General features: G+C 37.6%; 2 protein-coding genes across 6 annotated transcripts; both read right to left on the bottom strand.

The window, feature by feature from the left end:
- Positions 1-357: 357 nt before the first annotated feature.
- LOC103714880 (U-box domain-containing protein 12-like) lies at positions 358-6,685 on the bottom strand. Its single transcript, XM_088712765.2, has 4 exons — positions 5,317-6,685; positions 3,316-3,432; positions 1,776-2,189; positions 358-1,692 (listed from the first exon to the last, which is right to left on the bottom strand). Exons 1-4 carry the CDS (start codon positions 5,626-5,628, stop codon positions 631-633), a joined length of 1,905 nt encoding a protein of 634 aa, XP_088568891.1. The 5' UTR covers positions 5,629-6,685; the 3' UTR covers positions 358-630.
- A 277-nt stretch (positions 6,686-6,962) lies between these two features.
- Positions 6,963-21,798, bottom strand: LOC103714879 (dolichol kinase EVAN-like). 5 transcript variants are annotated; one of them, XM_088712766.2, is made up of 16 exons: positions 21,462-21,798; positions 20,774-20,886; positions 19,119-19,325; positions 18,879-18,983; positions 16,367-16,437; positions 16,178-16,255; positions 15,873-16,102; positions 14,390-14,579; positions 14,244-14,309; positions 10,907-10,995; positions 10,700-10,814; positions 9,485-9,536; positions 9,278-9,378; positions 7,964-8,693; positions 7,236-7,345; positions 6,963-7,138 (listed from the first exon to the last, which is right to left on the bottom strand). In XM_088712766.2, the coding sequence occupies exons 1-14, from the start codon at positions 21,647-21,649 to the stop codon at positions 8,580-8,582; spliced, it is 1,719 nt and encodes a 572-aa protein (XP_088568892.2). In that variant the 5' UTR covers positions 21,650-21,798; the 3' UTR covers positions 6,963-7,138; positions 7,236-7,345; positions 7,964-8,579. The 5 variants fall into 5 exon arrangements, with proteins under 5 accessions (XP_088568892.2, XP_088568893.2, XP_008800541.3 ...); XM_088712767.2 differs by lacking the exon at positions 7,964-8,693 and having other exon boundaries at positions 9,485-9,580; XM_008802319.6 differs by having other exon boundaries at positions 7,236-8,693.
- Between the last annotated feature and the right edge of the window lie 607 nt (positions 21,799-22,405).

Genomic DNA, 22,405 nt, shown 5'->3' with positions numbered 1-22,405 from the left:
TAATTTAATCTCACAACACAAGTTTAATAAAAGGATATTTGTGAATCTATCAATTTTTATAGGAAAAAAGAATTTTATAGTGCAAAGACGAAATATAAGATGTCATTGAGTTGATGAAAATCATTTTTTTCTGCACTTTTGGAATCTATGGCTTTCATGTGCAAACATTAATCCCACTATAACTTTGCAATATGTGATACCGATTGTTAACCAAATTCAATTCAATGGGATGCCAAACTTGAACTAGCATCAGCATATTTCCTGCTCGGACTAACCCCTGTAATAGCAGCGAGTAATATTGCACGCTAGCCAAAATGAAAGATCTGCTACTTGATGTTTTCTCTCAGTTTGACATAATTTACAGAAGTGTACATTCATTCAAGAAGTGTCATAGTTCTAAAGCATTAACTACAGCAAGATTTGACACCACATATTAACTAAATGAAAGCTTCGCATGCAAGTAAAAAACTGAGAATAAGAAATCAGAAGTTGATCATCACACATTTGTTGCTTTTCTACAATGGCCAAGGCTGTGAGGCCTTATTTGGTAAGGTGATATCCTGATAAGAAAGTCAAATCCTTGCATGAAAGCATCAAAAATTGCTTTTGCTTGTAGGTTGAACCACCACCTTAAGCCTCCGAAGCCTGGCGCATTAGCTCTAGAAGGCTTCCAGCTTTTCTTTTGGCCCGATCTGTCCCTGTCTCCATGAGCTCCTTTAGAGCCTCTTCTGCACCTAATTCTCTAGCGGCACTCAGTTGCTGCACATCACCAGTACATAGCGACCATAACACTGCAGCAGCATTCTCACGATTTCGAGGCGATCCAGTTCTCATCACCCCCACCAAGACAGGAATTGGGTTTGACAGTGCAATTGCTGGCTTGCCATCCGCATTGCCCACAAGTATTGCCAATATTGCAAGTGCCTCGTCCATCATACCCCCACTTGGATCCACCAATAGCCTCATCAGGTGTTCCACAATCCCAGCTTTTATAGCCTTCACCTTGTTTCCCTGGTAGATGCACAAATTAAATAATGCAGTTGCTGCATCTTTCTTACCTCTTAGGCTACCTTGGCATAGCAGATCGATAAGTGCAGGTATGGCGCCAGCTGCCCCAATTGTCACCTTGTTTTCATCTATAACTGATAAGCTGAAAAGGGTAGCAGCAGCATTTTCCCTTGCCTCCATGCTCCCATTTTGCAGCACACCTACTATCCTTGGTATCGCACGGGCATTGACGATATTGCCCTTGTTGCTCTCATTGATTGAGAGGTTCAGGAGTGCCGTAACTGCATGCTCCTGTGTTCTAGGATCTGGAGATGAAAGGAGTTCCACAAGGAATGGAATTGCACCTGCTTCAGCAATGCATACTCTATTGTCCGCATTTCTTTTTGCAAGCAACCGCAGTTCACCAGCAGCTGCTCGCTGCTCATCTTGGTTCCCATTCTTCAGTTTCTGCAATAGTGAGTTGATACCAGGACAATCACAGTCAGAGTGACTTCCTGGCTTCTTGTCTCGGCAATTGCCTTGCTTCTTTGGCAGTTCAATGCCATTGGTATCACACCATTGTGAAATCAAGCTCTTCAAGACAAAATTAGGGGTAAGAGCAGTATGAGACAAGTTTTGTTGCATCTTGGGGCAAGTTTTATGTCCACCATCAATCCATTTCTGGATGCAAGACCTCTCATAGGTCTACAAAAAACAGAAAAATGAAAATAACATATAAGACTTATTAAAAAAAGGTCAAGTTGGTTAAAGAATAGAATAAGTATTACCTGCCCTGTGGAGACGATGACAGGGTCCGTCATCAGCTCAAGGGAAATCGGGCACCGAAAATCATCAGGGATTATAGGAGATCTGTGCTTCATAGAGCTTGTTTTATTTTCGAGAGTATCAGAAGTTGGATTTTCCACAACTACACAATCTTTAAGCTTCTTTAGCAGGGATGACATATCTTTCAAGCATTCCTTAGGCTCTCCACCACTAGAAATTACCATTTCATGTAAAGCAACTGATTCCTTTTTCATGTCATTTATGGTTCTCAATTGTAACTTCTCCGATATTCTTTTGAGGACAATAGGGTCACAGTACTTCTCACGAAGTGCCCAATTCAAGTCCTTGAGAAGTTGAAGATCGGGTGAGTCAATTTTTCCTTTTGCTCTTTGAAATTGGGCATGCACAAGTTCAATCTGAAAAATTTTGAAAAATTAGTATTCAGCCATACTTCTTGAGCAAATTATCATACTAATACCATATGGATGTATCTGCAAAGTACACCAGCAAAAGAAATGTGAGAGACAAGCATGGATGTAGGTATGTCAAAGCAAGGAATATGGCCCATTGGATGCTTAGACTATTCAAGGTAACCACATATCTGTGCAAAAACTGTCGTATGTGCACACTGGCTTGCTTGGGTGGGTTGGGAATGGATGGGGATGTTGTATTGTGTCTTACCAATATTCTCTTGTTGCTAGCTGCTCCTTTTAGACACAATGGCTTGCCACTCTACCAGGCTGTATCATCATCTCTCTTCACCCAAAATGAATCAAAACAATCAAAGGAGAAGGGATTTTGCATTTAGCTGCTTAAATCTAAGCCCAGATTGTACCACCACAAAAGGGCAAGAAAAGGGACGCCCGGTAATTGGATGTGCGAAGTCTGTGTCCTTCCCCAAGTACAACAGCGCAAAATTTGGTGCAGCTATGTATCTATGATCTGCTTCTCGTGCAAGTACAGTAACTACTATTCATGTCATCAGCTTCATGAATGAAGCAATTGACTTCAAAACATTTCATGTGATGCATGTAGTACCTATATAATTTTTTTTCTCATTTTTCATCCAACTTAACCATGCAATTTTTTTTCCTGCATAACTGCAACACAGGAAACAAGAGGGGAGGGACATGACATGGCAATGAGGAATCAATTTTTTTTTTCTTTTTGGAAAGAGGAAGCGTCAATACAAAATGCACATGATTAATAAAAGTAGAAGCATTTTTATAAGAATATTAGTGCTCCAAAATGCTCCTTTGTAGCACATATGGTTCGATCCATGAACTCTAGCAGTAAATGTGCAAGTTATTCCAATGGATGCACATGCAATGGAAAAAATGGACGAATAGCATTCCAAATAATTGTTTATATTAAAAACAAGCATATAAATACCGATATAAACTAACTAAAATCAAATTTAGTTGCACGACCAAATTCTTGCATGACAAAGCATCAACTTAAACAATAGGTGAGCAATAATGAAATATAGATTTTGATAGAAATACTGAAAGGATCTTTTTTTTTTTTGATGTTACCTCTTACCTGTTCTTTAACTTCTTCAGATATATCAAGTTTGTCATAGGATACTTCACTCAATGCCTTCTCCATATGTTCGGTCACCTCTAGAAATCTATATACAAATGTTTCCCTTTGCAGAGCCTGGTGCAAAAAAAAGAGAAAATGATTGGTTTAGATATTCTCAAACAAGAGAAATGAAAGTAAAGTTAATGACTGTTAATGACATGGTCATTCTTTCAGGCTAGCAAAAACAGGGAGCTGCATTTTGTTATCTCTCATGTAATATTATGACTGCTGTTCATCATAATGACATGGTCGTTCTAAGTTCAAGTTAACAGAAACACGGTGCCGCTGTTTTGCTATCGCCACCCAGTCCAATAAAGGTACCCTATGGGCTAAGGGTCCATTCAATCAAAACAACATCTGTGTATTCCTAGAATTATAGCACAATAGAGGAGAATTATGGTCACGCTTACATTGTATGGATGTGAGATGCATCTTAAGTTTCAAGAACAATTACATATGAGTGCGACATAATTTTCCCAAGAAAAACACATCTTCCAGTAATCCAAAATTGATAACTTGTCACTTTATGGATGGATGACATGCCAAAATCATGTGGTTTATATGCTTCAGTCCACATGATTAAATGCCTAATTAGAATGCCAAGGCTTAATGGTTCTAATCTATTTTATCAATTGTTTGTCTTTGAATATTAAGAAAGTGCATTTGCATTAAGCAATCGTATATTAATATGCTAACTGAAGGAACGAAAAATGGGCTGTGCATCATATAGTTTGAAATCTATATGAAACCAACGATAGATCATGCATTAAGTGATTTGAAATCTCTATAACTGGAGGGTTCTGATTCACGTGGAAGATAATAAGTTAGCTTTCTTGTTACAAGAAGCACAGTGGTTGTAGGAAATTAAAAAAGAATGCAGATGAATGAGTCAAAAAAGTATATTGAACCTAACTAAGGTTGGTCCTGATATAATATCGCAGTGATAAGTTTAGTCAAAGATGGATCGAAGGGCGTACCTACCATATACTTGTTACATCTCAAGTGGTCACACACGGATGAAAGAAATCAATTATTTGCCCTTGTTTTTTCTTGCTATAACAATTACTGCTGCCCATGTATCATTCTCATTCCAGCATAGGCAACAGTTGCGTGCAACCTATTAGGATGTGATTCATACCCAGATTGAAAATGTCAACAAGCAATTTTTGGAGCCTTCCAAAATTTATTGGTGAAAAGATTACCACCAGAACTTAAAACATTTATTATCCTGGTTGACTGGTTGTACAATATCAGAATAACACAATTTATGAAAAAAAATCAAATCTAAACAAGAGTATGCGAATGACTGGTGATGTGGTTACGTCAACTTGCACGAATGTTAGCACACCAGCAATTTAAGAGAATTCTACAAAGATTGATTATGCTGGATACTGAAGATTTTTTTTATTATTATTTTTCTTTTCCTTTGGATTGACTGCAGCGACATACATATAGCATAATTAGAAATGCTAGATGAATGATTTTAGAACTAGTGTTGAATTAGACATGAGTATAACGTTGCAAGCATTGAAATTGTACTGATGAAGATAAAAATGTCCCATAATTCCTTATTATTTCATGATATCAACAACCAAAAAGAAAAACACAAACAACGCATTTCATCTGTTCCTTCCTAAGGCTACAACAAGAACAAGAAAAGGTACTGAGCGATGAAACATGAGCGATAGGATAACATCATCCCCAAAATCACTGGGTTTCGTGAAGAAAATCACCACTCTAAACTTATCAAGCATACTTCTTTACTGCAGTCATCATCGGTAGCTTCCAATTTGGATAATTCAAGACAGCCGGACTCAATTACCTTCCCTCCCTAATTAGGAAACATAATTCAACCAACCCTCTCTATGTGTATGGTTAAAGATTCTAAAGGTGGCTCTTTTCGATATCCAACATGAAACGAAGACGCAGTAGAGATGGAATTACAAGAAATAGCGGTACCTGATAGAGCTTGCTCCCATCGTCGACGGAGACAAGGAGCTCCTTGGCCCTCACCAGAGCGCCGTGGAGCGAGGCGATGGTTCGGGCCTGGAACTCTCCGAGGGAGCCGCCACCGCCGTCCCTGAGCTCGTCGAAGAGCGGGCCAAGGAGCTTCACCCGCCGAGCGAGGTCGCAGCAGAGCCTCCTCAACGGGCCCCGGCTCTCCGGCAGCCCCGCTATCTCCGCCACCGCGGTCGACACGGCTTCCACGACCGCGATCCCGCCGCGGCCGCCCCCGTTTTCCGGCTTCTCCTCGTCGGTCGTCGGCCCCATCGCGACTATCGGAGCTCAAGCGATCGAATTCGATTCCTTCGGGAGCGAACGGATTAATTCTAACAGCGGAGAATAATAAAATAACACAGCGCGCAAGAGAACAAGAAAATGGGAGAGAGGAATCTGAGCGCGTATTTATAGAAAAAAAAATCGATAAAATAAATTATTATTATTATTATTATTATTGAAGGATGAATGGGGAAATCGAGGTCGTTTTCGGGGAAGCTGGGAGGTTAGAAAGTTTGCAAGTCGGAGGGAAGACGCGGCTGCTTTGCCGCGGGGAAACCACGCCCAACTGCCGCTCCCTCTTCCAACTTGTCAAACAAAGCAGCTGGAAAAAAACCTCGCCTGCCGAGCAACAGGCTTTGCTTTGAATTGTCGGAGAGAGGTGCCCGGCTTTTCTCGCTAGGTAGCCCAGCCGGCAACCTTGGTTGATTAATATCCCTCTGTCTACTTTTTTTTTCTTTCTTTCTTTCTTTCTTTCTTTTTTTGTCGAGGTGTAGCTCTAGTAGGCCCCACTTTAGATCCGTAGTCGTTACGGTTGCCTGTGTTGCCCATTATATTTGGTTGACGGGGAATGTCTGAATTTTTGAAAAAAATAGTCAGCCGTTGAAATGCACTTTGAAAGGGCGCAGATGTTAGACGCTAAGAATTGACATCATCCACTCTTTTTTTTTTTTTTTAAGAGAATCTTCGATAGCTTAGAGCATCTAGAACCCTATCTCAGCTCTGGCATTACTCGGGCAGAATGACATGACTAACCATTATTTCTAACTTTTTATTAAAAAACAAATGACTAGCCACATGGCTAATTATGTTCACTTTTATTTTTTCGTAATAGACTAATTTTTCAAACTTGATTTCCTTAGATATATTAATTGTCCACTTGCTTGCATCCTAAGTTTGTGATATGTTTATCTAGATAACAAAGAATGAGTTGCATGCATCACTCTACCAATTATTTCATTTTCAAAATAAAATATTATTTAAAGTATTATTAGAAAAATCATAGCCAATTACCTAATTCCATGTTGTACTAATATATTTATGCAATTTCATGTCATTATTTTTCTTTTTCCATATGTATCATTAGTTAGGTTTTTCGAAAAACTTCTAAGATTTTTTTCCCTTCAGCAGACCTATTATCAAGAAGAGACTAAGCTGCTATAGTATGCAAAGGTCAAAAATATGTGGGTTCTTTGTGGAAGCTGTATCAGCAGCTCTACCTCACATGCTTGACCAAAACTTAGGATAGGATTCTAGTTAAACCTACATTATCTCCACAAATCGCTTCTAATCATCCAGAACTATAGAAGTAGCAAAAATATATTCAATGCAATGGAATTAGAATGATGAAATATTAATTAATCGAAAGAAATTTCTACTAGAAATGGATCACTTTCTTCCAAATGATGTGACCAGATAAATAATACAACAGAACATGAACCAAATTATTTAAAAGCCAATAGCTTGAGGACAATACGAAGAGCATCTTGAGAGCTTCCAGATGCTGCAAGATATATGAATGTTAGAGTTAGGGTTTATAAGACGAAGGGCATCTGAAACACGGAACGGAGTTCAAAAGGTTTAGGGTTCTGACTGATTACCTACTCCGAGGAAGAGGCCAAGTGGTAGCAATTAGAGATCGCTTCGGATTTGGCAAGAGCGGAGGAGGAGCGCAAAGGAACGTTGGGAGAGAAGAGGGTGCCCATAGTCTCTGTTCGACCGTCAAAATAAAAAATAGAAAGTTACCTACAACTCCCTAGGCAAACTATAGTTACTTAAGAACTAACAAGTTTCTATGTAAGCATGGAGGGAGGAAAAAAACAAAGGAAAAGGCAGTCTTTATGCATTTAAATTACTTCAAAGACCCTACGTAAATTTTTAATTATTTTTCTACAACTGGACAATTGCATAGGAGGGAGGAGCTTCTTTCTCAATATGACCGAATTTCTTGGTTCTTATCAAGAAAAACCCAAAACAAGTGTATCTTTGTCCCAAATCCTTCTGTTCGAACAAAAATTTCCATGGACTCATGAAGTTGTCATACTGCTTAAAGGGAAAGAAACCTCGCAATCCCTATCAGGATGTTAAACTCTTAAATCAAGCAATGCTCAGCTAATAACGAGTCTTACCATGATCAATAGTATGCAAGATTTAAGAACTAGGTATGCATTTAAGCATACTGGATGAAGGTACATAATTTGTTTCTTTCTATGTCTTGTTCGTTTTTATTGCTAAGGTCCTTGCCAACTACAAGATTACCAGATATTGGGTGTAGCTGCGGCTCAAGAACAAGCAGCACCAAATTAAAGAATCTTAAATGAGTGCTCACAAGATATAAAGGTTAAAATTCCTGTCATGTATTGGAGGTGAAGAAGGAATCATCTCAAGCAGCGCCATCAATTTCATGACACATCTTGCTCCCCTTGTGAACAAAACACCGGTCAACCCTCCAAGCATCCAGCTCTGTTTGCAGATTCTTTCAGAAAAGCATTTTCTTCATGAATATCTCAGGTCTATGAATATGTCATGGTTTGTCCATTTTTTTGCATATATCCCTCTGACACAGGTGAACAGAGTGATAGGAGTTCAACAAAAACCAAGAAAAAGAAAGGAGGTCATTCTGTGACATACTGGTGCCTTGTATGCTTAATTGGGAGGAATTTTGTATACATGGAAAAAACATGAGGATTTATGGATACAAGAAACCATGATCATTTGAAATGAATGAATAAAGGTGAAGGATAAATAACTATGAGAAAAACGTAACGATACAACTGACCGATGTAAACTATCCTGTCGCTTATCAAGTGCCCGCAGGCTTCTTCTATGTGCAGTAGTGCTTGAGAAAAGCACAAGGCCGTCAAATTGTAAAATTGGGATAGGAGGGTAAACAAGCGACCATAAGATGGTAGTATACGCAGCAACCTCGAAGGTATTCTTCATAGTCATAGGCAAAGGAGGCTATAGAATACAAGGGGAATGAAAGCATTGTCAAGCTGTGCTGTGTAGGCCTCTAATAAACCACTCACAGTGACTGCAAGAAGCAAAGATAACCATTGCTGCACCAATAAATATGACAAGCTTTAGCATTAAGTTATAAACTTGTAGACAGGAAGTATAAGCATTCATCGATTATAAAAATAAAAAGAAAAAAAAATGTAACGCCCAAACAGAATAAGTAAAACTGGTTCAGTGAATGTCTTTTATGTATGATTGGCTTAATTCCAACAATGGGCTATCTGTTTATCAGCCCTTAAAGAAATGTAATTTCTAATACTAATTTAATGAGAAAAATGATAGAGATCGCCCACCATGTCACCTCTCAATTCACTGGTCCTACGTGGAAATGGTGAGCGGCTCAGCAGTACGCAGAGCCAAAATGCCACCAGCTATACCCCCAGTACCATACCAATTCCCGAGTGCCATACGGGACCAATGAACTACGTGGTAAATGGATGGGTGACTGGTGGTACTGTTATAATAAATATCTGCAGTTCCATAAAGGGAAACCCTGGAGTTCAGTCTTTTATGACACAGCAGGAGAACTACAACTACAGTCTTTTTACATGGGAGAAGGTATATACCAGGCAACGTGATAATTTTTCAGCTATAGAGTTTGATGGATCAAGGAAAGAGATCGAACCTGGGATAGTATATAGCCAGTGGATGCTAGGAGAGGGAGGAGTATCGAGCAAGCTGCTAAGACTGATGTTATGCCAGCTGCAGTACCTTCAATAGTTTTCTCTAAGAATGGGCATATGCATATGTTAGTGGCCTGAAGCTAGTACAGGCTTAAACCAAAAATTTAATGAGCCAATGTAACCAAAGACTCAGGAAAATTAAAACTCACTCCCAGTTTTGCTCCACCTGAGAACACCATACTTGTGGCCAACCAATGATGCCTGTGGGAAACGAGCCACTATTATGAGTATGGTCAGAAAGGAATCTGCACGGCAGAAAGGACATGGTGACACTTTATACATACATGCCCACACACACATAAAAACATGCAAGAGCACCAGTCATTAGCAAAATCAAAGTCACATCCATAATTCTTTCTAATGACTCTCATTAGAAAATAATCCTTTGCCTTTTGCTTTAATATATCATGTGTAGCTGGATCATAACTGCAGTTCGTTAGGTTCTCAAGCCTTTGCAAAGATAAAGCAACAATGATGCAACATAGAAGTAACTAGTCTCGAAACCATATCCTAACAATGTGTCTCCTTTTCTTTCTAGCATAGTTGTTCAAAAGTTACAAGATAATCAAAAAAAAAATGAAAGAGAAATTCATTTTCATTTCTTTACTCTACAATTTTCTATCAACAGGTTAATTCACCACTAGGAAGAGAGGAAGTTCTACCATTTACTATTTCATAAAAAACACAAGATTGGGATTATTACTCACTAATCCCAGGGAGAAAGTAATGAAAGAGATGGAAAATAAGATGAAGGTCAAAATTAGATTTTTTTTCCCTCTTTGAGCAACGTTATCCATCAGGTCAAATTGAACAGGTTTGATAATCATCAAGATGCTAATAATTTTCCTTCCATGATATGACGTTAACAATATGAATAGCATGTTTTATCTGATCTAGATGGGGAAGGACAAAACTGTAAAGTAGATATATTTGTAAAAGAAAATGCAGAAGCCTGAGTAGTCCTATCTCACTATCTGCTTGATAAACACCAAGAATAAATATAGAATTTATTATATTAGATTGTCCACCCTCTTAACAGTGTAATGCATGTTACAGTAGTATGATTTCTCATGCATCATGATATAGAACAATAAAAAGCCAGATCAACTAAAAAGTTCTAGATTTTGGCAAGGTTCAAGATGACATATTCAAATAAGACTGCAAAGCAATTCAATCTAAAACATAACAAAAAGGCACAATTAAAAGAGAAAGTAACTAATAGCAAATCATCATTGTCATACTTTGTTGTTTCATAAACTGTTAAACATCTCATGTCCTCAGATGGTAACATCAAATTCAGAGGAATGAAAGACAGAGGTAACTATAGAAAGAACTACAAAATGAAAGGTGAGCATAAGACTGACCATGGTGTCGCCAATTCCTAAGCTCAAAATCCCAGCAAAAGGAGCAAGTGGTCGATCATTGAACCCAGAAGACATCCATTTTGGAAGAGCACATCCCAGTAAGAGGGAAAAATGACTAAAACAAACCAAAACATAAACAAAGGAAACATCAATAGTGAACCAAAAATGCAAAGAAACAACTTGATTAAGTGCTAGCAAAATTCATGCCTGATGATAAGAATCTCGGAGTCACGATGATCAGTAAATGCATTCATGAACTGATGTACAATGTGCCCCAGAGGCCATATTTTCCATACCTGCCCATTCAGTTTAGGTTTAATGAGGCTTGCAAATGAATTTTGGGTTCAGTTAATGATCATGTGATGCATTCAAAAAGACAAGCTTACAAAGATCAGTGTGTTTACAGGCATACATATGTTAACACTGCCAAACTTAAGAACGCAAAAACAAGGGAGCTCACCATCTAAATTGACTTTTAAATATCTTGCTGCAGCATATGACCTTATCACAGATTTTTTTCCAATGAATTCACAACCACTACTTGTGATGATAAAACTCTTTAGGTTTTATCAATATGGTGTCTTGCATGAGCATACCACCCCATAGGGCTCATCTAATCAATTACCAAATCTTTTTTCTAACAACCACTTCTGATTCAACTTCCTTCAAGGAATGATCCTCTACCATTTTCAAAATGATTTTTCCAATCTAAAGCACTATTGCAAAAAACTAAAGATGATTCCTTTGAGTAGCAAAAATACACTGGAGTAATAAATGAGGGATTAACACAATTAAGTGAAGCAAAAGAACTTTTGTCCATCTGAATGTCAACCGCTAAGCCCCGACATCAGGTCCGGCTATGGGCTAGGTACGAATGATTTTGGACCAGGTTTGGGCTTAAATATAGAGCCCATATGTTTTTCGGGCCAAGCTCGGGTATATCATTGGCCCGACCCAAGTCCGAGCCCAAACAAGACCTAAAATGGAGCTCAAACTCAAGCTTGGACCCAAGCCCGAACTCAGGTCTAAAACAAAGCCTGAACTTAGGTGCTTGTTTATGAACTGCTTAGAAAATAAGAATGTCATTTTTAATGTGTTTATCAATTTATTTTTTTGGTAAACATATTTCTAATCATTAGATGATTGCTAACGTGAAGCTACAGTATGAAGCTACAATATAAAAGATTGAAAGATTAAGCTTCAATTGGGTTTGGGCCAGCCTTTTTTTAGCCCAAACAGATAATTCGGGCTGGCCCAATCAAGTTCAGGTCAAGCTCGGGTCAGAATTTTTCAAAAGTTTTTGGACCTAAGCCCAGTTCGAAGCCCCCAAAAAAATTTCGGACCGAACTTGGGTAGGGGAGGGGCCCGACCTAGCCTGTCCCTTTTCCAGCCCTATTTAAAAACCTCCAATTACCCCACCTGTGGCGATGTTCTTGATTGAACATGAGGTGTTTCTATATAAGTGCATCCAAAGGTTCAAGACTTGGTTTTTCAACTTGACACCAGACTCACCAGCAAAGTCCGTCATACCGACTGTATCAATGTACTGGTAGCCGGTACCGAACCAGCCAACCATGGACCAAAAAAAAAAAAAAGCGCGACGCGCGCGCGTGTCCGCATTAAATGCCACAGAGTTAAATGCCACTCTATGGCATTAAATGGCCCACGCAGGCTGCCCCGCGCGGGCGGGGGGAACCGCGCGCGGACCTTTTTTTTTTCTTTTTCTTTTCCATCTCTTCCTCCTTCCCAAACCTTCTCTCCTCTCCTTTCTTCTCCGCTCTCCTCCTCTCTTCTCCTCTCTTTCCCCTCTTCTCTTGCGAGCAAGGAAGGAAGGAACTGACCAGGAGGGGGGTGATCATCGTCGCCGTTGTCAGGGTGCTCGGGAGGGGGTCGGCCCGAGGCTAGGTGCGAACTGCAAACCGGTACTCTTCTTCTCTTCTTCTTCTCCTATTTCTCTTCTTCTTCCTCTTCTTTCTTCCTCTTTCTTCCTCGTCTTTCCTCTTCTTCCTCTTCTTCTTCCCTACCGGTGCGAACCGTTTTCAAAAGTTCAGCAGACCCTGCTCACTAGTATGCATGTTCTCCACTGCAATCCCTTTTTCACCAACTCCAATATGGCAAACTAAAGATAAAATTTTTTAAAAGGCAAGTGACGTAATAAAGATAACACGTATCCAAATTTGTCATTTGACATAAATATGGGTCAGCTCAATAAGTGCTTCGAAACCACCTTCACCACCAAGGATAATCATAACCTCTTAACATCCTTTCCAGTTGAGTGCATCATTTTTTCATCATACCTACTATATGGCAGGACAATGATGTCATAAATGGCCCAACATAAATTTACATTTCTGTACTTGATGTGTAATACATGCATGCTAGGACTTCTTGCAATCCTTTATAGAGATTTAAAAGTTCTACACATGTAAAATAAATTAAATTCGGTCTGCATTTAGGTTTCCCAACTAAACTTCCTAGTTTTATCTTCAGTAGCTAAGGACATTAATACTGTACTTTGGTACTATAAAAAACCCTTAAAGGACAACACAATAAACAACCTGAGTCTGGGGTTAATTTAGGAGGCGAAGAAATAAAATGTATTTGTTTGTCAGTAATCCATCATTAGAAGATGATGTATATCTATAGACTCTCATTTGCGTCCATGAAAAATATCTGGTTTAACTCGACAATATCCATACAGTGTCAAACAAGGAATACACCATCACTATCCTCAAAAATACTAAAATGTGTTTATTTGGTATAGACTATGTGTGGAAGGATGGGCAGTCAGAAGAGTACAAGTTAAGCATCAGTAACTTGATCTAACATAAATGTATTAGTTTCATGCTTAGAAATGGATATGATTCAACCATAAAAACGATAATAAGATATTATGACTTTAGGTGTTTGCAAGCTGGACCATGCTGGGAGGTGGGACTCAATCAGAATTTCATTTGGTTCAATTTTGGGACAAAAATATAGTAGTCATAAATGATAAAACTGGTCCAGCAGATTGGTTTTGCGCTTCGTTCTTTGGTTATTGACATCTTAAATCATGTGCTTATATTTTTCAATTCATATACAGGTTGGAGTTTCTACATTATTTTTTTATTTACTATTTTACTAGTCTGTACAGTTGAACAAAATTAGGAAAAAAAAAGATCCAAAGCAACTGATTTTTCAAAACAAGTATTTGTACTAGATCTGTCAAGATGACTGGTCGACAGAACACTAATGCAACTACTTCAATACTCCATACTTCTAAACTATACTCACTTCAACACTCTATTATAATACAAGAAGGAAGACTATAAATCTGAAAATCCTTTGACAGAATTTGAGTAGGTAGTGGGCCATTTGTCATCAAAACAGAATAAGACATCAGCAGCAAAGGAGCCAAATATCAAGTTTAAACACTTAGGACAGGGCTAGACATGTTGCTAGACTTATTGCTCATTTTTCAACATCTAATTATGGAAAAAAGTTAGCATATTTAATATTTCAAAAAGTAATTAGTAATTCCAGTATCTCACTGTAAACTTACACGAATCATTTCCAATACCAAGAAAACTGCCAAAGCTGCACCGAATGCTAGGTCCAGAAAAGATGGCTGCAAAGGATGGATACATTAATCATTAAGAGGAACCTTTGGATTACTTTAGGCATCAGCTAAAAGATTTAGTATGTCACCTGAAACAGAAGAGCAGGCAAAAACATTAGAACTGCCACTAGATGGTAGTACTTTCGCAGAAGGATCCTCTCAATCTTGCTGTGCTTTGATATACTGTAGAACCGCAAAATAGATGCACATATCACACATATCCAGTATATACACAATGCCAGCCGTTTCAGTGGGTCAGTGAACACAAAAAGAAATACCCTGCCAAAAGTCACGTGATATACTTAAACATCCCAATCATTTGGATAGAATAAGTAAAATTTATTGCATTATAAGTCTTAAACTAAAAGTCAAGCATTTATCCATCCAACCAATTAAAGAATGAAGTTATTATAAAGAACATAAATTATAGTCAGCGATACCTATAAAAATAAATTACCTTAACTGGTATCTCAGACATGCTAGCGCATCATAGATCGGCTAAAGCCTGAAGAATGCAAAAAACAAGAGGTGGAAATCGGCATACAGGTAGTGAAGCCTAGTTGGAAACTAGCAATACTGAGAAAGACAGGTATCAACCAGAAATGAATTATATATTTGATGTTTATATGCAGTCTTGAGTGTTCAGTGTCTGCATGCTACAATTGATCTGCTCTCCACTACTTATTTTATAATAAGGTCCACATCTTGGAAAGCAATAAGAAAGACACATTAACTGATCACCTAAAGTAAGAAAAGCCTAACTTAATTTTAATTAACTTTTTTCTATTCTATCCAAATTAGAATTGTTTCTTCGAACTAACATCACCTGCAACTCTCATGCATTCAGGAAAAACGTTTACAGATCAGACGAAGCAACCCCACTCTTTATGCAGGTTATTAAAGGTTAGGATAATTTGTATGTTTTGAAATTTAGAAGTTACATTTCATGGATGACATCAATTTTAAGAATATAATATTCTAGCCACGTTTTATTCGTAACACTATATCTAATATGAGGGGATGTTGATCACCAAACATTCCATATGACTGGCAGAGAAGTGATCTACTAACAAGAGATCATAATCCCAAGAAGTGTTTATAAAGCCATACACTTTGCATAACACCACTAACTTCTATCAAAAGTTTGATTGCTTAAAGAATACAATTTCCGTGGCTCTATCACAAGCCCTCTAGCCTTTGGACATAGATAATCTTTCTCTTTCTTTCATGAAAAGTTTCAAATATGAATATTAGTTATTTATCCAAAAAATTTAAAATATCAACACAACAGAAAAATCTAAATCTAAGACTTCATAGTTGTATAGTTGAATTCCAGCAGAAAAGCCACAGCTTTAAGCATGACTTGAACTGTAAAGGAATGGCATAATAAGTGCATTTGAACCACATATGATCCAGTACATCTATTCTTCCTTCAGTTGCAAAGCAAAAAGCATTTATAGCTATATTACAGACATAACATATTTTATTTACTCAATGTGCTTGCAACTGAAAACAAGATTAAAAGTTTTCACTCAATTTTGAACCACAAAATCAAATGTCAGGTATGCTTACCAAAGCAAAGGATGAACATGAAAATCCTGAACGAAGTACATCCATGCTGGAGCTAAAATAGTCAACATAACTAACAAAGAAGCATAAAATACAACAGAACTTCCCATACTTCTATATTTCCATCCTTCAGCAGCTTGCTCTCCAAGCTTACTTGAATTTGCAAAGTAGACCCAAATTTGAAGAAGACTTTTGTAAAATACTGGCAAAAGGAGAAAACCAAGCAAGAGTCCCTGCAAGGAAGATAAAATCTTTCATTTCATTTAAAGAACTGATACAGCTCATTCAAATGTTCTAGAGGGCCTTGCCTGAATAACTGTGGCTATTTCACTTCGACTTCCATATTCTTTGAAATTTAATTGTGATGACAATAACAAAAAGTCGATCTGTTAAATTATTCATAATAAGTGAGTTAGTTTGTTAATACTTTTTTCACAAATTTCTCCAAATATGAAAAGGGGAAAACCAACAGTCGACTTAAGGAGCAAACTGTCAACCTTCAAAACAGTATGTCCCAATATATCACCAAAGTAAAGAACCAGACCACTTGACACCAGAAGTGCTTCTCCTGATATGAAACAAAAGGTTAACCTTTGGAAAATAAAATAAAATGAAGTTCCTTCTATCAATTCAGAAAAACTGGATAAGGATGTTTTCAGTAAGCAATAACACCATGATCTGCAGCAAGGACTCTGAATTACATTTCTCAAATAAGAATGTTACAATGATGGTGTGCTGAACTGAAAAGCAAAAACTATACTAGACCAGCATTATTCAAAAAGAACATGGTGAATCTTTAATGCATTATTGGCAGAAATTTACTAGGAAAGGAAATGAACACAGGATTCTCTATATTGTGGATCAGAACATGGAGTGATTCTTATTCCTGTCAAAGAATAAATCCTTGAAGGAATTTTTTCGAGTCACATGTAATCGTACCATCTCAGTTAATTCTTTGTCATCTTATCTTATATGATAACATCACATAAGTTTCTTCAATGCTTTCATATCTAACTCCAGCTTTCAATGTATAAGCATGAATCAATCTTCACTATGCTCTATTCCCCAAAGGAACTTCTCCCAGTTATGGAAGAGATCATGCAGTGTGGACCTGTATCCTCCTTCTGAGGAAAGATAACAAAAATTAGATGAAGATGGAATTTGATGATATCAACAATAATTACAACAAGTCCTCAGAAATGGTGGAACAAGCTGTCCTTTTCTCAAGAAGCTAAAAATAATTTTGTTTTATTGAAAAATGTAAGACACAAAAGTCATATGTTGGCTGAGGGTACCATCACTAAACCTATTCACAAGGTTGTGATAGACACATTTAACTTGTGCCCCTGCTCCAAGGTGGAGTTTTTGGCAGCTAAAAGTGTGGTCTCTTAGCTGTCTAAAAGGGGAAAAAAATGCTACAAAAGTTGAAGAGTATTGTCTGTCATGCCCTTTGAAGGCAAGCAAGCATAATATGAGAAGGAAATAGAGTCTTCTCAGGTTATTCTACAATAATTCAACATCTTTACATGAGCACAACCAAAAAAGGGACTTGAATCCTTTATAATTATCTTAATAACATTAACATCTTTCAACATGCATTAATAAGATCTGAAGTTCAAACTCTTTAAAGATATGTTCCTAATCCATTCCTAATCCTCATCATTTTTTTACACACTCCAATCAAGTTCATTAGCATATTGTTACACATGGATGCACCCACATATATATACATTCTAACCATTCTCGACACTATGGAAAGCAAGGTCCGCAATCTTGATACCAAGTACCGTATCGGTACCTCACCAGTTCAGTATAGTACGACACACACTCCGTATCGAAATAACTCTCTCCAACTATTTTTCTCACTTTTTATCTCGGTACACCTCAGTATGGATCAGTATACACCTTGATACGGGGTGATACAGGATGGTACGGAGTCTGTACTGATCCGAACTTGAGTTTCATACTAGTTCCCATCTGGGACAGTATGGTATGTCCCATACCAGGCGATATAGGATGGTACAACAATCCATGATGGAGGGAATTCAACTAGTTCAACTGACCTCAGAACGTCATAAGCCACATAGCTCTTAGGATTGCAATTAAGCAAATACAAAAAGCATTCTAAATAGCCAGGAAAAGGCTTGATGGAGATGAGTATAGTTAATCATTATACGACAATTATGCATGCATATAAACATAAGTAAAATGATAAAGCTACTCTTTATTTTTTATAAGGTATGCCTAGGCGCAAGGCGCAGGCAAAGCAGGACCCCAGTACCTTGCTTCTATCAAGGTGAGGCCTCTTTAACTGGGCGCTGAAAAAGCATTATAGACATATGCTTTTTGCCTAGGTGCAAGTAGCCAGACACATGCTAGGGCACACTTATTAAATCATACAAGATGTGGCATCCCAATTAACATTTAGCAGTCCATCCCATTTGCTGATGTATTGAAAAGGAAGGAAATGGGAAAAAAGCATGTGGAGAGAAAAAGAAAGAAAGGGAGCGGTAAGTTTCCATTCTTTTCTTCCTCCTCTTCCTCTTGATTCTAAATCTTTTTTGTTGGATTGACATGTCTTGTATTAGAAATCATCTTAATTTAAGTATAATGCTTTTTCTCTTTATATTTGTGTTTACAAATTGATAATTCATTGTTAAATATGTTTAAAATCACGAATCCATTATAATTTATATGCATATTGATATTTTTGCGCCTTGCATCGCGCCTAGACTCCAAGAAAACCGAGCATTTTAGTGTGACTTGAGCCTCTGACAACTATGATTAGTTCATGCAATCAGTGCCATAAGGATGTTGCAAACTTTGCACAGAAAGTACGATGGCTCTCTTGAATCTATAATGAGAGCATCTACATATTTTGTTTATTAAAATTTAATTTAAAAGAAAAGGTAATCATGCAATTGCAAAAGTATGTTATGTCAGAGAACCAACCCAAATCTGCTTAAGTTATAAAACACATATAACAAAAAGTAGGTTTCAGATACAAACCTATAGAAGCACACATTGGAAATGTTTGAAGAATATGCTGGATAAGAAACACGGTAACCAGTCCATGGCAGAGTAACCACAACAAATTCTTTGTGACAAACCAGCCTGTAAAATATCAAAAATTGAATCAGCTTCATATCATGAGATAGACTATTCCAACATTAGACTGTTAAGCCAATAACACATCACTAATATTACATATTACAGCAGAGCAAATCCTAAGGAATCTATGGAACTGACCATTGTCTGATTTTGTTGCAAAAGACAGATAGCACGTAAGTACATACAGAACTGTGTGGAGTAAGCTATATTTTGAAGCTTGAGAACTCCCCAGATGAAAAAAACTTGCACCATTGGAAGAACGCCTCAGTAATAAACAGAAGAAGATTAGCACACCAAAGCAGCTAGCAGACACAGTCCAATATTGCATGCTCATATACGCAAGCTCTCCCCATGCAAAGAGATATTATTAGATTTAGATAAGAATAATAAGATAAATTATTTGAAGCAACAAATAATTTAATTTCCATAATAAAATCTGATATGAAATATAAAAGAAGTACGAGACAGAAACAAAACATTCCACTATAATAAACAATTTAATTCTTTCTCAGAAAAAGAGGTGCATTCCCTAGATCAGACAGCCTTCATGTTCATATGACATGGTGGCCAAAAATCTGCAAGATTGCAATCAATCTAGAACACTAGAAAGTTAATATGGCTTGAAAACAGACTATACAAAAATAGGCAGCCAGTCACTTTTCTAGCCTCATACAATAAACTGCAAATGAAGATTGCTTACTTATTGTTTCTTATATACATATACATACATACATACATACATACATATATGTATGTATGTATATGTGTGTGTGTGTGTATACATGCATACATATACATTAATACATATATGTATGTAAGTATGTATGTGTGTGTCTATATATATATTCGTGCGTGTGTAGACAAGCCTGTCCAGGCTTATCTAGCTATCCTCCAATTGACCTTGGGACAACTCTCCGGTTTAGCAATAGAGAGCACTTGACATGATGACAGAGACTAACTACATTAGAAATGGAGATCTAATGCACTTATCAAACAGCTTCAGTTGAGCTTCTTTGTTGAGACAGGTATAAATCATCCAGTTGCAACACAGATTTAGAGGAAATACTGTCTGCTTTGAGGATTCAGGATTTTGCAATAGTTGTTGTGCTATGCCCTTGAAGATAGCAAAGTTTTGGAACTTTTCTGCTCAATTTTTTAAAGAACCATTGGCTCTTGCAGACATGATCTGTAAGCTTTTTAATTGGCTTGTATGGATGGAAAACAAATAGTTGCGTGAAATTCAACTCCCTAAAAGAATATCTCAAGGTGTAGGGGAGCCTGGGGAGTGCATTTCTAGAAATGCTGCTTGCATTCCCAATTCTCTTTGTTATGGTTTTACAAAGATGTATCATATTTAATTTTCAATTAAGTTGAGTGACAGGACACATTTTTCTTATTTCTTGTAATTCTATAATATAAGTAGAGAACTTCAATATAAATCTAAAACCATCTTTAATCACAAACAAAATCAAGGGCTACCTGAATCAAGTGAATAAATTTAAAATCTTACTATATTTTTTGATATAATTTATTTTTTCTAAATTGATAAACCCAGAGTTGTTTGATCTATGGATATCAATCAATTCTACAAAGATATCAGAACACCTCAATAGTATAATATCATGTCATGAAAGATAAGCAAATGCAAAATCTACAGGTCTACAGGGAGGTGGCCTCAGTTGCAACAATGTTGTTGGGTCCAGAATTAGAAAGGGAAATCCAAAGGTTCTGACAATAGTAATGCAAGTCAAGCAACTACCATTAATTACCAAATTAAGATCAAGCATTCTTACCTTCAGGCTCAACATCTTCCCTCAATAGGGCCCTCGAGAGTTGTATCAACCGTGATAGCATGACAGTAGGCAGTGTGACAGCACCAAGTTGAATCCCAGATGAAGCGCCAGGCCTAAAAATCGGGGAAAAATCACAAGATGCTTCCAGAATATAGTTTTTGAATTCGCTCCAGTAACGTATTGCTCCAAGATGTCACAAATCTTAAAAAGAAAAAGATACGCCCCAAAATCTGCCGTCTTGCCAAAAACTACGAAATTTATCCACTATAGTTTACGGGAAAATAAATTAAGAAAGCAGCTCCCAAATTAGAACAAAATAAATAAGTCATTGCGTGCGGAAATTGAGAAAGATATGTAACCCTACAGAATCGTTAATTAACAATAGAATTCAAAGGAGAAAAAAAAGGAACGGGAAACGGATGAGGTTTTTGGGAGGAGATTTAAGGAAAAAGAAACAATTTGCTTATGGCAACATCAATGTCCCAACCAAATTATCCGTATTAAGAAAAAAAAACGATCGAACCGAAAAGAAACCCTGGAGGGGGAATTCGCCTATTAATCGGCGGCAACCGATCCAAGACTTGTTTCTTGGAAGCCATCCTTATAGAAGAAAAGGTTTCATGATTCTCGTATGAATTCTTGGGAGAATTTGTTTAAATAATTGCGGGGATCGGGAAGAGAAGCGTACCTGGTCTTGAAGCGGTCTAGGACGGTGGAGCTCTCGGCGGATATCTCGATGACGAGGCCAGCGACGGCGAGGAGGCAGAGGGCAGCGGCCTCGTAGGAGAGGGAGAGTGGGGCGGAGTAGATAACGCGGGAGACGAAGAGGAAGACGACGGCCCTCTCGCCATTGCAGAGCTCGGCCACCCCCGTCATGGCGCCAGAAATATGAAAGGAAACAAGATGATTGGGAGAAAAAAAAAAAAAAAGGTTCGAGAAACGGAACGGTCATCGGCTGTACATGAACCTTGGCGACGGCCTTAGCGTTACGTAGCAGAAGGAATATGCTACGTTTACCTTAGAATGTACCCCACCAGTTGTGAACCCAGCTTTTATGAACCGCTAAGGGCAAACCTGGGGTGGTTCGTGACAAAGTCCAGGACCGGACCGTCGGTGTATGGTAAAATAAAATCCGGTTTACTATGGGCACCTTCAGAAATCAGCAGACAAAATATCGTTTATTAAAAAAAAATGCTCATAAAAAATATCAAATTAATACAAAGTTAAAACCATCATTGCTCATAGAAAATTACAATCCTTGGTCATGTGAGCAACATGTACATATTTATCCAAAGTTTCATGCTTCTCAAAAAAACGTTAAGACTTGCATTAATTAGAAATAGCATTTTTTTTATTTGTCACTTCCTATCTATTTATCTATCTTTCTAGATGAATTTTTTTGGATTGAGATTTTTTTTTTTTTTTTTTTTTTTTTTGCGCTCTACCTTGGGTGAACGTGACGTTAATCATGCCCATGCATTAAAATTGGCGACATCTCATGCATCTATAGCGATGCTATTTGGTATGGAGAAGGGAGGAGAGATAAAAATACTTTATTGACCGACTTGGCCCTCTAACCTTATTAATTACAAAATTAACAAAATCGATGTAGAATGATGATTCTATTGTTTG

The sequence above is a fragment of the Phoenix dactylifera genome, chromosome 16 (genome assembly GCF_051530095.1).
Source record: "Phoenix dactylifera cultivar Ajwa chromosome 16, Ajwa_hap1_PhDact_Kaust_v1.1, whole genome shotgun sequence".
Lineage (NCBI taxonomy): Eukaryota > Viridiplantae > Streptophyta > Magnoliopsida > Arecales > Arecaceae > Phoenix > Phoenix dactylifera.
The sequence above is the reverse complement of the archived record's forward strand: the minus strand, read 5'-3'. Positions and strand labels throughout refer to the sequence as shown.